The sequence below is a fragment of the Portunus trituberculatus genome, chromosome 23 (genome assembly GCF_017591435.1).
Source record: "Portunus trituberculatus isolate SZX2019 chromosome 23, ASM1759143v1, whole genome shotgun sequence".
Taxonomy (NCBI): Eukaryota; Metazoa; Arthropoda; class Malacostraca; order Decapoda; family Portunidae; genus Portunus; species Portunus trituberculatus.
The window spans coordinates 234,329-250,000 of NC_059277.1; the positions used below are offsets into that span (position 1 = coordinate 234,329).

General features: G+C 38.3%; 1 protein-coding gene across 1 annotated transcript; it reads right to left on the minus strand.

Annotated features, from left to right (window-relative positions):
- Positions 1–5,000: 5,000 nt before the first annotated feature.
- On the minus strand, positions 5,001–15,669 carry LOC123507890 (sialic acid synthase-like). The gene is made up of 7 exons (XM_045261176.1): positions 15,318–15,669; positions 13,870–14,001; positions 10,510–10,725; positions 9,457–9,580; positions 7,699–7,925; positions 6,434–6,604; positions 5,001–5,349 (listed from the first exon to the last, which is right to left on the minus strand). Exons 2-7 carry the CDS (start codon positions 13,996–13,998, stop codon positions 5,164–5,166), a joined length of 1,053 nt encoding a protein of 350 aa, XP_045117111.1. The 5' UTR covers positions 13,999–14,001; positions 15,318–15,669; the 3' UTR covers positions 5,001–5,163.
- Between the last annotated feature and the right edge of the window lie 3 nt (positions 15,670–15,672).

Sequence of the window (15,672 nt, forward strand, 5' to 3'; positions counted from 1 at the left end):
GTGGAAAAAAAGTGAGTATAAGTAAATAGGTTTTTATACTAAGACTGCCACACATAAACCTGCTGGATTCTTCAACCAACCCTTATATTCTTAAGCTATTATTTTTTGCTTGAATCAAACAGAATTTCTCTTAACTTACCTTTTTTTATTGGTTTATTTATCTTGGCTAGTATATTATGTAGAGCCTTTGCAACAAAATCAAAAGAAAAGAAATAAGAAAAAAAAAATCATTGACAAATGTTTGATTTTCTCTTTAGGATGGAATGAAAACAAAAGAAAACATCAAAATTAGAGAAAGTTGAAGGCATGCAGTTTTTTTTTTTTTTTTTTTACTCATTTCGCAGCAGGTTTAGAAATATTAACTTTCATCAACACCCCACTAAAAAAATGAATATTACCAAGAATACCAATCTCTTTTACACTATTAGTAACAGTAAAACATTGTGAAAACGAAAAAAAACACACGCATTAGTTTATCAATATTTTTAAGACCTAATTTGCTACTATAGTACATTGTAATATTAACCCACACTATAATTGCTTTTTTTTATTATTTTTCATTTAGGTTTGGGTATTACAGGTCGTAGAATACACATTATGTCTAAGTGAGGCTTTAACAGGGTATGTTGCACGGTAGCAGTGAAACGAACCCATACAAAATAGAGTGACTCACATGAACTTCCTTCCTTCCTTCCTTCCTTCCTTTATCACAGCTACACAAACCCTGTTCATAGCATCATCCTAGCCCGCAGGATTGTGTTCAAGAGAGAGAGAGAGAGAGAGAGAGAGAGAGAGAGAGAGAGAGAGATTGGAAAGTATAGATAAGCAAGAAACGAGATTAGTTATGCTTGAGAGAGAGAGAGAGAGAGAGAGAGAGAGAGAGAGAGAGAGAGAGAGAGAGAGAGACGTGCCTAGTGCAGTAAACAATTGTGATGAAGTAATGCCAAACACGACACACTTTGCATAATTAATAACAATACTTTTTTTTATTTCTTTTAGCAATATAGTATTACCATTAGACTCCTACACTGATATAATAATAGTTTGATGTCATGAAAACTAACGCCCATAACTGAACTAGGCGGAGGCAGCAGCTAAGCGCACGGTAACCAATAAATATGTACATAACGCCACGTGTAAAGTCACCCCCAGAAAGTCTTGCCATGCTCATTGTGTTTCGTATCCTTTCCCTAAATATCAAGTACGATCTGCTCATACTTTTCCGTTTTCTTTTGCTTTTATTGACTGCTTTGTGATTAGTAGCTATGGTGGACAGAACGAGTCAGGAGTTAGTTTTTGTTGTCTGCATTTTATAGTTTAGTTATTATTATTATTATTATTATTATTATTATTATTATTATTATTATTATTATTATTAACATTACTACTACTATTGTCATTATTTTTATTATTAGTAGCAGCTATAATAGTAGTAGTGGAAGTGGTAGTAGTAGTAGCAGTAGTAAAAATTAAGAGAACATGTCCATGAGTCATATTGTTTTTCTTTTTCTTTTCTTTTATTTTTTTCTTATAAGCAGGTTGTCAGCAGAGGACAAAATATTGAGGGAAAAAACACGATATATAATGAGAAGGTAATGACTTAAGGCCGTGACTATACTTGTGAATGGGAGAGGTGGTGGAGTAACACAAACTAATGGAGCACTGTTATATCCCCTTATGTCTCGGCTACTGGTCTTCCTTATCGTAAACCAGAAGAGGAAATGTAAAGGCGGCTATCATTGTATTAGCTTAGATTGAGTTGCTTTGCTGTCTCTCCCATTCATTTGTCTCATTCTCACTCAGTACATCTGTATGACTAAAACACTCAACACGCTAGCAAGATGTATTACCAGTGCCTATGGGAAACACACACACACACACACACACACACACACACACACACACACACACACACACACACACACACACCACACACACACACGAGACATGAGCAGCTGCCTTGAGACACTGAGTCGCTATAATAACACTTGACATGCAAGAAGCTAAAAGGAAGGATAAAGAAATATCACACATACAACTCTTGAGCAGACTGGGTAAGGCTAAATGCTGCAGCACACATTCATATGCGTCTTGGCTTCGTGTTCCTAAACGATTGGCTCCTCCGTCAAGACTTCAAAGCAACAGAGATGACTAGTCGGGTTCCCAGTGATAGTTTTATTTTGTGATGGTTTAGAGTTCTCCCTAAATTCATTGCTACATCTGCTGTTTTAGATATATGATTTTCTCGTTATTTGCTCCTTATTGCTCTCTGTATGTATTCATTATTTCAAATCTTATTGAAATATTTAATTTGGTTTTCATTATGGTTTTGTTTCATATTGGTGGTTTAAACTTCTTGCTGAAATTTTGAATTTTACAATCTATTTTGTATAATTTCTATCATTATTACTTACAAGTTACAAGTAATTTCCAATGGAGTATCATTATTAACCCATTCTCTTTTTTTTTTCTATTTTTTACTGTGTTCTCAATATTAAAAAGGACGGCCACATCAGGAGAATAGAATCTTGAAAAATATCTTTGAAAACCCAAGTAACTTTCACTAGTGCCTCATAAAACTCCACTCTACCTCATTCTTTTTTGTGGCTATGGAAGTAATTTTCCCACAGCTGTAAAAGGATTAACTTATAGTCTTGGAAAACATCTCCCAAAAACCCGAATAGCTTCTAGCAGAGCCTCAGGAAGTCCAGAGTAGAGACGCCGAAACGTTTACGATCACGCACCGTTCTCTCCTAGAAGCTAAAGTTGTGTTCTAGAGCCACCGTCACCGTGGACTAACTATATAATACAGTACTGGAGGTAAATCTATACCGACATGTTTAACTTACGCGTTCACGAAAGAGAGAAAAAATACATGATCGAAATGTGATTACACTTCTCACGATGAATACAATACTATGAAAATTGAGTATACATGCAATGAGTTGACATGATACAGTTATGTTATGTATTATCTTCAAAACTAGAATATGTAATATATATATATGTATTCTTTTTTTTTTTTTGGCAAATGTCGTTTATAACTATGGTATATTAGTAATAGTTTATAGCCCTTATGAAATACTTGTACCTGTTGATAACTTTTCCTCCTTTCAAAATATTTCCATTGTACATCTATAATTTGCAAGTCTGTGTATAAGTAAGTGGATATAAAGTGGAAACCATTACGTGCCTACGAGAGAGACAAACCTGCTTGCAACTACGCGTTCTTACGGGAATTAACGAGTGTGAATTTTGCATCAGTGGACAAAACAGAAAGAGGGACACACCAAAGGAACGACAACATTGACCTGACGTGCGAGACAGAGAGATAGTCAGATGGAGATGGAGAGATAAAGAGATAACATAGAAATACAGACAGAGATATGGAAATAGATAGATAGATAGAGGGTAGAATAGACAGATGGAAGGAAAAATAGACACTAGAATAGACAGATAGATATACAAGAGAGTAGAATATATATATATATATATATATATATATATATATATATATATATATATATATATATATATATATATATATATATATATATATATATATATATATATATATATATATATATATATATATATATATATATATATATATATATATATATATATATATATATATATATATATATATATAGAGAGAGAGAGAGAGAGAGAGAGAGAGAGAGAGAGAGAGAGAGAGAGAGAGAGAGAGAGAGAGAGAGAGAGAGAGAGAGAGAGAGAGAGAGAGAGAGAGAGAGAGAGAGAGAGAGAGAGAGAGAGAAGGCGACGACATTTGTTATACATGTCATGAGCAAATGTGGAAATATACATACATGGAATGACAACATTGAGTTTATAAAATATGAATAAAAAAGTACAAATGTGTTATTGATGACGGTGGGTGAAGTGAAGAACCTCGGAGTGTTGAGGCGGTTCTTCACTTTCAGTTTCTCTCCACATTGTTCACAGTAAATCATGATAACTTCCACGAACTTTCATTATATCTTTTTATTCTGTTTGTTTATTTCCTTTAAATGAAAATTTGTCAAACTCGATAAAAATAACGGTCTTTCCTTTTCGATTTCTGAGTTTCAGTTTCTTTAAGAAAAATTGTGATAATAATGACAATAAGTGAAACGGATAATGATGTTTATGTTCTTAGTTAGAAATTATAAAATAAAAAAAAGTTATAACAAGAATTAAAAATCATTTTTATGTATCTTCGAATGTTAATGATCATTTTAATATAAATCATCCGAGGTTATTTTGAAAAAAAAAGAGGAAATTTGAAATTACTTATGATCTTTCATTTATGAATTCATAAAAGATAAAAAAAAATTCTTTTTATTATTTCTTAGCAATAAAAAAAACACTTCAGTCTAATCTAAACAAACACAAAAAACACTTCTAATTGGTATACATTGCATTGAATTTACACTTTACATTATCTTTTTAATCTACTCGTAGTAACATCAACGCTTCATCAAAACTCAGTCTAAATTTACAATTTTTTTTTTTTTTCATATTTTCCTCTTACTCGTTAACGAATATAACTATTTGTGATTCTGAAATATGCACCGAACCTTCGTTGAGGAGACTTTATAGCAATGCACTCGCGACCAATCAACTAACACCAATCTGATTATTATTATTATCATTATTATTATTATTATTATTATTATTATTATTATCATTATTATTATTATTATTATATAGCGCATTACGTACACCCACACATCCTGTAGACTTGTTCACATCTTAGTACAGCAGCAGCAGCAGAGGTAGTACTTTTGTTGGAAGTAGTAGTAGTAGTAGTAGTAGTAGTAGTAGTAAGAATAGGAGGAGTAGGAGGAGTAGGAGGATGGAACTAGAAAAGAAAGTAATAGAGGTGGTAGTAGTAGTAGTAGTAGTAGTGGTAGTGGTAGTAGTAGTAGTAGTAGTAGTAGTAGTAGTAGTAGTAGTAGTAGTGGTAGTAGTAGTAGTAGTAGTAGTAGTAGTAGTAGTAATAGAAGCAGTAATAGTCAATAAACAATAGGAACACACACACACACACACACACACACACACATACACACAGGAACGACAACAACAATCACGCACTCACACTAAAGTTACAAGGCCATGAGACAACACTTTTGTACCCCAACAAACACGCGCACCGCTGCCTCACAACACGTCAGCCTCCATTACACTCTCGTCCAGCTCCACGTCTCTGTTTAAGTAACCACCCACCAGTGATTCCAACCTGTAAGCCGCTATTCCCCTAGGCTCCGCTACCTTGGCCACTAGATCGTCCTCTTGAAGCTTCTGTCCTGCCTTGATGGGTCTTGCAGCTACCAGTGTCTTCCCAAGCTGTCACGGGGAGGTGGGAAGAGGAGGACATACATTAGCTAAGTTTCCTCTGTATCCTGGTGTTTTTTGTCATTTTCATTCATAAATTTGTCTAGTCTTTTAAAATTTTCTAATGGCTCAGCAGTAACCATCTGATTACTGAGTCCATTCCATTCGTCTATCACTCTATTTGAAAACCAATTCTCTCCTACCTCTATTTTTGTTCAATCAAACTTTTCAAGCTTCACCGCATTATTTCTTGCTGCCAATGTGAAGCGTGTGGGTTTCTCAGTGGCGATTTCAAGAGCACTTCAGGGAGACTATGTGGGATTTTTTGAGTTTTGTGTGGAGTTTTGAGTCAGTCTTCAAAAATTATGTGGAATTCAACTGTGCGATATAGGTTTCACGATGCCTTTCAAGTGGGTTCGAGCACCATTCCAGTAAAGCTACAATATGTCGAATTAATAGTTATGTGGGGTTTAGAACAGGTTTTGTTCCAAGATCTTCAAAATTATGTGGAATTGAACTGTTTGTTGTTGGGTTTAAGATGAGCGTGCAGATTTCAAGGGGATTCCAATACTATTTTTAGCAAAACTATGTGGAAATAGACTATAGTTGCGTGGGATTTCAAGTAGGTTCAAGTCCCAAGCCTTTACTATTACTTGAAATTTAATTGTATGATGATTTTCAAGCAATTTAAAGTTTGAATATGAGAGAACATTAATTCTTTAGTCTTCTTTTGTGTTATAGAAACTCTGGCCGAAAGTAACAAAGCCAGTCTTAAAATAGTAGAACTACAATAACTATCCTGAATTAAGAGGAATGCAATGGAGCAAACGAGATCCAGTGTATTATCTTCTATTGTATTTTCCCTCTCCCTCCCCACAAGACCCCTTAGAAATGCAGTAAGCAAAGCAGTACCGTAAACGAAGCTCTCCCATTCTAAGTCCCTCGTATATTGAATTTAAGCCCATAAAATAATGAAATATATGTTGATGTTTCTATTTCAGCCCCCTTTAATTTTATCAGCTCCTGGTTATTGTCTCAGTCTTTATATACGAGCTGCTAGTCTACCAAAAATCATTGCATTAGCCCCAAATATTACCTTGCTGTGGCAGGGATCCTCACTGGGCTGGAATGCCTTGAGGGGGCTGCCAAGCGCCGCCTCCACGCACCTGATGGCCGTCACCAGCTCCCTCAGGTCGTGGGGCTCAAGGGAACACGCGTGGTCACTCCCCTTCCACGTCTTGTTGAGCGTGAGGTGGCGCTCCACGACCTGAAGAAGCAGAAAAAGGCGTTGTTGAGACCTTGTCGTTTAACCTTCTCATTGCTAAATAATTCTTCCTATAATAACGTATGAGTCCATTAATTAAACCATTAGCACATGTCAGGTGGTCAATGCACCGCGAGTTCTCTTCATGTTCATTAGCTACAAACTCGTAATTTTTAGTATGAGTGGATAATCTGCCCCTATATCAGTTTTCATAAAGTTTGGAGTCGAATTATTTGAAAGATTGTCAAGATAGTAGTTTCACGAAGATTAAATGCATTTTCTGGCAAATTTTGGAAACAGTGTGAGGTGCAATGAGCTCCTCCTTATTGTTCTCGGTGTCTTAGAGGAACTGGTGACGCTCCTCAATTTGAAGGGAGTAGAGGAAGGCGCCGCTGGGGTTTACGTCCCATAATCCTCTAGCTGCTGATCAATTTGGTTTCATACATTGATCATGCACAATTTCAGTCTAAAAAATGTTAGTAAAGGCAAAAGAGAGATTAATAAACAATTAGGTTATTATTTGGCGCATCTTTTTTTCTTAATGTAAGGAGCTGCAGTGTAACAGTACGTGTCAAAATAGAAATACAAACAGTGAAAGAGCAAAAATGTTCACTGTCTTATTCTAGGAAATGATTAGTGAAGGCAAAAGAGAGACCAATTAATACTTCGACTGTTATTTGGAGCATATTTCGTTAATAGTTATTCTGAGAAATATTTATTTGTTGTACAGCGAGCTTCAATCTTTAAACTAATTATAATAGCAAAATTTATCATTTTAACCTCCTTCTTTCTAATACATGCTTATCATGATTCAAGCTTTATTATTTCCAGTGTTGTTAATTGTTCCGCAACTCAGTGAAAGGATTAAGGCTGACCTTTATTTTTTTCATAAAGGTGGGGAACCGGACAAGGGCAACGAAAATTACCATTAAGAAAAAAGCCCAGTAATTTAGAAAAAGTTCACTGATCAAAAAAAAAAAAAAAAAAACAAGCCCACTGATTCAGAAAAGATCCAGTGATTGAAAAAGGCCCACTGATAAAAACAGGGTCACTGGTTTAAAAAAGGTCCACTGATTCCAAAAAAGGCGTTGACTTACCCTAGCTCCCCTGGCGACGGCGGCGATGGTGATGTGAATGCCCAGCTCGTGGCCGGAGTAGCCGATGTGGGCGTGAGGGAACATTTGGGCGTAGGTATCGATGACGCGGAGGTGCACCTGGTCTGGGGGCGTGGGGTAGGCGGAGGTGCACTGCAGGATGACCAGGGGTACGGGGGGGTTGGTGAGGGCCTCGTACACCTGCGACACCCAGCCAATATCTGACATACCTGTGTGTGCCCGGGACGCTGTGTATGCTGCTGGCGGGGCTGTCTGGCGACCCTCCTCCTACTCAGGCTCCCTAACAGTGACACAAGGCTATCGCACACAGTTATTAACACCGACACATCAATACCGCTTGTTCACATGCCATGGTTAGGTTAAGTTTGGATTCATGAGTGGATTTAACCTAGCAGGGATGTACTATGTGCACGGAGATTAATTTCCATAGGAGAATGGATGTATTTTTCAGATGGTTCGTTTTTACCCTGTGGTTGGGGTGAATTCTGAGTCGTCATAAACTAATACTACAGTTGTGGATGAGCGGATCTAACTTGGTAGGAATACTAACTTGGCACGGACATTTATTTTAAAGGAGAATGGGTAAAATTTTAGTTAGTTCATTCTTGCATTATGTTTGGGATAAGGTTTGAGTCGTCATGAACTAATACATTCACGGATGAGCAGATTAAGATTAAGAACATGGAAAGGGGACAGATGCTAGTTTCAGTTGGGAGTTGGATAAACTTTTGGATGGTTCATTCCTTCCTTGTGCTTGGAGTGACCTGATAAGTGAATCATACTCAGCAGAAACGTGGCAAGTGCACAAACATTGAGTAGTTTAATGGTAGATTATAAATTTAAGACGTTCATTAGCTTTCCATCTGTCTCGTGTCGTGAAAACAAGTGTCGCTGGTGATAAACTTTGTGCGATAACTTTCTGAGCTAACATACGACAGAGCAAAGACCACCAGATGTTAGGTTTTACTCAACAAAAGTTAGAATGTTATATATTTAGTTTTTTTAGGCCGGCAAAAATGTTACTGAAGAGAAAAAAAATAAAAACTTCTCCATATTATAGTGAATTGCAAGTAATTAGGTTAGATCAATTGAAAGGTAATGTTATTTAAGTTTTACAATATTTTACATCATCAAAAAATAATAATGTTACGCATTTAGTGAATATTGATTTTAATCTTGGAAGAAAAATCATTAGAAGAAAAAAATTTAATGTGTCTATGAGGAATACTAGTAATTTCACACTCCAATTAGAAAAAATGGATCGTGTATTGCTAATGCTGTTGTTGTTGTTGTTGTTGTTGTTTTAATTACTGTAATGGAGACAGTTATTTCTATTTGAGGATTATGCAGACGTGTGTGTGTGTGTGTGTGTGTGTGTGTGTGTGTGTGTGTGTGTGTGTGTGTGTGTGTGTGTGTGTGTGTGTGTGTGTGTGTGTGAGTGTGAAGGTGGGTGACGAGGAGGAGGAGGAGGAGGAGGAGGAGGAGGATGGAAGTAACAAAGACAGTAGTAGTAGTAGTAGTAGTAGTAGTAGTAGTAGTAGTAGTAGTAGTAGTAGTAGTAGTAGTAGTAGTTGTTGTTGTTGTTGTTGTTATTGTAATATTAGAAGTAGTAATAGTAGTTATAATAGAAGCAATGATAATCATTAAGAGGAGGAAGAGGAGATGGAGGAGGAGGAGGAGGAGGAGGAGGAGGAGGAGGAGGAGGAGGAGGAGGAGGAGGAGGAGGAGGAGGAGGTTTACCTGTGGAGACGACGACTGGTCTGTTGGAGGTGGAGGCGGTGCGGAGCAGAGGCATGTTGTGCACGTCCCCGGAGCCCACCTTGATGAAGGGCACGTTGAGGGCGCAGAGGGTGTGGATGGAAGGCTGGGGGAGAGTCAAGAAGGCAAGTCAAGGTGAGATAGTGATACATTATTCTTAACTCTCTAACCTATAACTTTTCTTCACACACTGTTGTAACCTCTCGTAATAAAAAGACAAAATCAGGTTTCTATTATAACTCATTCCTCTCCTCTACCACTGAAAAGAACCATACTTTTTATATAAGAAAGGAAAACAAAAAGAGTATAGGAAAATGCCCACTTATTTCATTGCCTGTCCCCAAGTAGATCCGAGAGAGTTAGCCAAAACAATGGGACAAATGTCTTGAAACCTCCCTCTTAGATGATATCAAGTCATAGGAAGATGGAAACACGGTACCAGGTAGGGAGTTCCAGAGTTTATAGAGAAACTACTGTATTCAGACGATTAAAAAGTAAATTTCTTTCTTTCAAGATTATACTTTTTCACACACTATTGTAAACTCTCGCACAAAAAGACAAAATAAAGCATTAATTTTATCTCATTCCTCTCCTGTACAGCCATACAAATAACAAAGAACTACCAAAACATGAATACACAGGAGAGACGAGTGATAGGGGAGGCCTTGAAACCTATGGCGAGATCACTCCAATGCTATACTACAACTATGAAATATACGAAGTAGGGGGTAATGATAGAACAGATGAAGCTCCTCCTCACACACCACTCCCTTCGGCATTTTCTGGCAGGAATAAGAAAAAAAACACGAAAAGAAATTAAATCGTTTGTGGAGAGGAGCAAAGGGGAAAATTTATGGAGTAAGAGAAGGAGGTGGAGAAATGGAAAAAAGGTTTTGATCAAATGAATTTCTACATTTTTCCGTCAAGTTAATTTGATTCTTTTACCCCCCCCCCTCTCTCTCTCTCTCTCTCTCTCTCTCTCTCTCTCTCTCTCTCTCTCTCTCTCTCTCTCTCTCTCTCTCTCCGCACACTCACAATATCCATGGCTGAGGCGGTGAGAGGCATGTCAATCTCGTTCGCGTATTCTTGAAGCTCCTGAAACTGTGCCACCGAAAACTCCAGATGCTTCTTGTGGTCGCCGTAAGTCTCGCCCCAGGAGTGCTCTGAGTCGTAGGGGCGGCTGAGGGCTTCCCGGTTAAACTTGTGCGACAGAGAGGACATCTGCAGCTTCACGCAGTCGGCGCCGCATTCCTGTAGGAGGTGTGAAGGAGAGACAGCTGGTTAGAGTGTTGGTATGAGTAGTGGTGGTACAGATGGTGGTTGTCGTGTTGGTAGTAGTAGTTGTAGTAGTAGTTCACAAATGAAGGATAAACAGCACTATAGATTTGCTGGACTTACGAGACTGTCTGTGATTGATTAATTGTAATGATTAATCAAAGTTAATAGCAGCATCAGCAGTAACCGCATCCGCAGTAGTAGTAGTAGTAGTAGTAGTAGTAGTAGTAACAGCAGCAGCAGTAGCAAAGATAGCATTAGCAATAGCAGCAGCAGCATATACATAGCAGCAGCATATATATAGCAGCAGCATAGTAGTAGTAGTAGTAGTAGTAGTAGTAGTAGTAGTAGTAGTAGTAGTAGTAGTGGTGATAATAGTAATAGTGGCAGTAATAGTAGCAGTAACAGATATTATTAGTTCGTACGTTTCAATTAATCAACTGTTTTGTTCAGAATGTGCTGTATATAATCTGACTAATGCACGAAAATTAACTTATTTAAAATCTCATTCCTATCAGTTTTCCCTCTCCATAATTTTGATAACCTGCAACCATCAAATTATTCACTTAATTTCATTCCCTATTTCATTTAATACAGATTACCTTACCAAGCTTTTATATACTTCATATATAACACTCTACTTATATACTTTAGTTCCCCATAACACACACCGTTTTCTCTCACACCTTAAAGTTACAGCATGGCCAAATAATGTAGGCTATATAATATAATGGGACTTAAATCATCGATTATCTTACACTTTGTGGTTCAACGATGATCTTCCTTTTGCTCTTGTTTCCCATGGCTTAATTTTATGTCGCGCGTCATTGTACATTGTGTCTTCATAATAATAAGTGTGTTTTTTTTCCTTTATATTTTTGTTGCCCGTGGTCAGTCCTCCTCTCTTTCATAAAAATAGATGAATAAATAAATAACAATGTATTATTTTACACTTCATGACTTAATGATGGTTTTCACTCCTCTTATTAGTTTTCATTAATTTATGTTAGTCTTTCATTGTATTTTTCTTTTTTTTTTTTTCGCGCGTCAAGCTTCAGCACGGCTTTACAATACTTTACAACATCTTTTATGAACAAACGATCGATTATTCAGGACTATTACATTCATCTTTAAGGCTTTTCACTCGCTCTATACTTCATTAATTTTGAGGGAAACGTATCGTTGTGGTATTTTTTCACTGTGTTTGGGTATCGATTCACAAGTTATTATTCCTCTTACTTACGGCAGAGATGACTCACTTTCTAAACAACTATTACTCTTACAATCATTCTCAGCCACCAGTCATTTCCTTTTAAGCTTTCCTTTCGCCCATCATCTCTCACCTATTATAATGCACTATGCTCTGTAACACATATCATACATTGTCTTACATTTTATGACCTAATGAAGAGACAACTTAATATTACTACGTTAATCTGTGGGGCTTTACGTTATTATTCTTTTTTTTTTTTTTTCGTTCCTGAATAATCCTTTCAAACTTATCTAGGGGAATACATTATCCTTTATGGTCAGTTTTCATTATGTTCGTAAATCAATGCAGAAGTTATTTCTTATCCTACCGTTTATGATAAGATTATTCACCAAAGGGATGATTTTTAAGCGTTGAGAGAGAGAGAGAGAGAGAGAGAGAGAGAGAGAGAGAGAGAGAGAGAGAGAGAGAAGGGGGCGGAAATAATGAAACGGTGCAGCCAAATTAAAAAAAATATACATATATCTGTGAATATGTGACGAAAAGAAAGACATGGAGATCCAAGAGCCCAGCCAGAAAAAGAGGAAGGCTGAAGAAGGGTAGGATCGATTCAGATTAATCACGATAAGAGGGAGAAGAGGCCAGAAGAGGAGGATGTTTTGAACGGAGTTGAGTGGAGGAGGCTAGTCAGTAGTCGAGTCTATTGACACGAAAGTAGGAACAGCTGAAGATACAGAATAACAAGATTTCATTATATGCCTTAGCTCTCTGTAGGAAAATTCGGGAACTGGAGAATTTTAAAAGAAGCTCAAGTACATTTCTTTTTTATTTTGCGTTAAATTTACTGATAGTCTTCCTGTGTGTATTAATTTTAGAAGCTAAATATCTGAAGAGGAAAAATTACCCTTCTTTATACACAAAGACGAAAGAGCTTTAGTCAATAATACTGAAAGGGAAGCTACATAAACAAGACTGATATGGTTTGCTGGAGAAGATGGGAGGGAGAAAGGTTGACCATGGCAGGAGGAGAAGCGGTTGACCAAAGAGAAGATTAATGGGCGCTGTGAAAGAGGACTTGCTTGTAATGGTTGTGATGGAAGTGTTTTGGAGACGTCAAGGCTGGAAACGAAAAGTATGTGAGGAGGGTGCCAGAGATAGATCTAACCAATAGGAAAAAGAAAGAATGATCGAGGAATAATTATTAAAGATGCAGTAAAAGTAGACTTGGGATGTAATCAGCGAAGACAACATGTTGGGAAAAAGTTGATTTGTATGGGCCGTATATTCAGATACGCTCCGCTCTCTCACCACGTTTACTTTCCAGCCGGGTTCTCAAGACAGCTTCTTCTGTTCATAACGTAGAAATCTCATTAATTCATCGCTAGAACTATAAAATAAAAATAAAAAAATCCTTGAAATCAGTGTCCTTTCAACTACACTGAACGCCTCTGAAGTAGCTGCGATACGGCGCGGAAGTGTTTCAAAATATAGACCGTGGCGACCTCTCACGGAAGGCGACCAAAAAGAAGACTGAGATGAAAAAAACTATTTGCGCCTACTAGCCTTGACTCTGCGTATGATTGTCTTGGCAACATCAGTGAGTTATAGAATACGAAACCAGATGAAACAACAGGAAATAGACTGAAAAGGGGAAAAAAAAACTAGGACAAGAAATAGACTGTGAAAAAAACTAGGACAAGAAATAGACTGTGAAAAGGAAAAAAAAAACTATAGGACAAGAAGAAATAGACTATAGTACAAGAAGAAATAGACTTGAAAAAAAAAAAAAACTATAGAACATCATACTCGCCTTTGCTCTGCGTTTGGGTGACTTAGCAATATCAGTGTATACGGAACCAGATGAAACAAAAGAAACAGACAGTGAAAGGAAAAATATACATCATACTCGCCTTAGCTCTGCGTATGAGTGTCTTGGCGATATCAATGTCCCCCTGGTGGTTCTGTCCGATCTCCGCGATGACAAAACAAGGCTGTCCTTCCCCGATGTAGCGGCCAGGCACCAGCTCCAGGGGCTCCATGTCCTGTGGGCGCCAAGGGGAGGAGTGAGTTGGGCTTGCAATGTTGTTGGTGGTGCAGGTATTATTATTATTATTATTATTATTATTATTATTATTATTATTATTATTATTATTATTATTATTATTACAACTGTTATTATTATTATTGCTGCTGTTATTATCAGAATTAATGATTACACTACGACAAAGGAGAGAGAGAGAGAGAGAGAGAGAGAGAGAGAGAGAGAGAGAGAGAGAACGGCACGTGAAAATATACAAAATACATACACTACCACCACCACCACCACCCCCACCGCCACCGCCACCATGACCACGTTGCCACAATCAATACCACACTTCCTTACCCGCCACGCCTACTCCACACATGCCACGCACATACACACGCCCATCTACCACACCCACTCCTGCCCACCACCACCACCACCACACCCTCTCAATTACCCCCTCACGCAACTTTACTAAACCATCCAACACGTACATAATCTTCTCTTCATATCTTCACCACTTTAATCTTTACCCAACGCCATTTTTCATATCATTCACCAAGGTTAGTATCATGCAAGTGTTCCCTTCACGTCAGCCATATTACCACGCTGCTTCAATAGTTACCCACACCACATGTCGCCATATTAACACACCTATGATACCTTAATGATCATCCAAGTGAGAAAATAAGTCAATAAGTCCACCTGCTATCACAACACAGTAACACGCTAAAGAAACACTACAAAATCGCACGGAAAGAACATGCATTGACCAAAGACAGAGCATATTAAGTGTATTACGAGGAGTTTCATGTGCGATGTCTGTTATTTAACTCGTTTGTAATGGAAGACGCTGCAGGAGGGAGGGAGGGAGTGGGCGGGGATGGGACATGGACCGTGAAGGAAGCGAGGGTGGTGGTGGTGGTGGTGGTGATGAGGGAGAGTGTGAGAGAGAGAGAAAGGATACGCCCACCACCACCACCGCCACCACCCCAGAGACTAGTATTATTACTGTTACCTTTTTCACACTTGAATATATCCCTCTTTTTCAACTAAGGCAATGCAATACAAGGCGTTAATCACCAGCATACATTTCCGGTTATGACAGTAAGACTATTTTCCACACATTACTAAAGCCACGGGAGCAGGGAAGGTCTTTCAATACGAGACACACGCTTCCCTTCCCACCTCCCTTTCCTCTCCTCCCGATACGCAAGCGGACTAAATTCTTGTATATCTACCTTCAATAATCCCAGGACTACTATATAGGGCAACGAACAGGGCAGTAAGGGTGAGGAAAAGGGCGGAATGAAGGGAGAAAAGAGTACGACTGACCTGCGGGTGTCCCTGTTTTGTTTACATGAACGAAGTGACAGCCTCCGCGCAGGTTCTCTCTCACTCTTGCGCCACAGATGCTCAACCCTGTTCTCAGTTCTCCCTTCTATTACCACACCCCACGACCTCCCACACCTATATACGCGTGTCCTACGAAACATTCAACTCCCCTCGCGCATGTTCTGACTCATGCAACACGTAGGAGGGCAGCAGGAGGCGAGTATGTGTGCTTATAAAGGAGGTTACTAGCCGCACATTGATCTTGGCTTAGTGTGTGAAGGTGCCGCTCGCTCAGCCTGGCGCGAGTGTCTGCTGGTTGTGGTGACTCGGCGCCTGCATGTGCAAATTTCCCCGT

Coding starts and splice junctions, on each gene's coding strand:
- LOC123507890 (XM_045261176.1), bottom strand. CDS start 13,998: ATGGAGCCCCTGGAGCTGGTGCCTGGCCGCTACATCGGGGAAGGACAG. Junction 6,605..7,698: donor CCGTCGCCAGGGGAGCTAGG/GTAAGTCAACGC, acceptor CTGCTTCTTCAG/GTCGTGGAGCGCCACCTCAC. Junction 5,350..6,433: donor AGGATCCCTGCCACAGCAAG/GTAATATTTGGG, acceptor TCCCCGTGACAG/CTTGGGAAGACACTGGTAGC.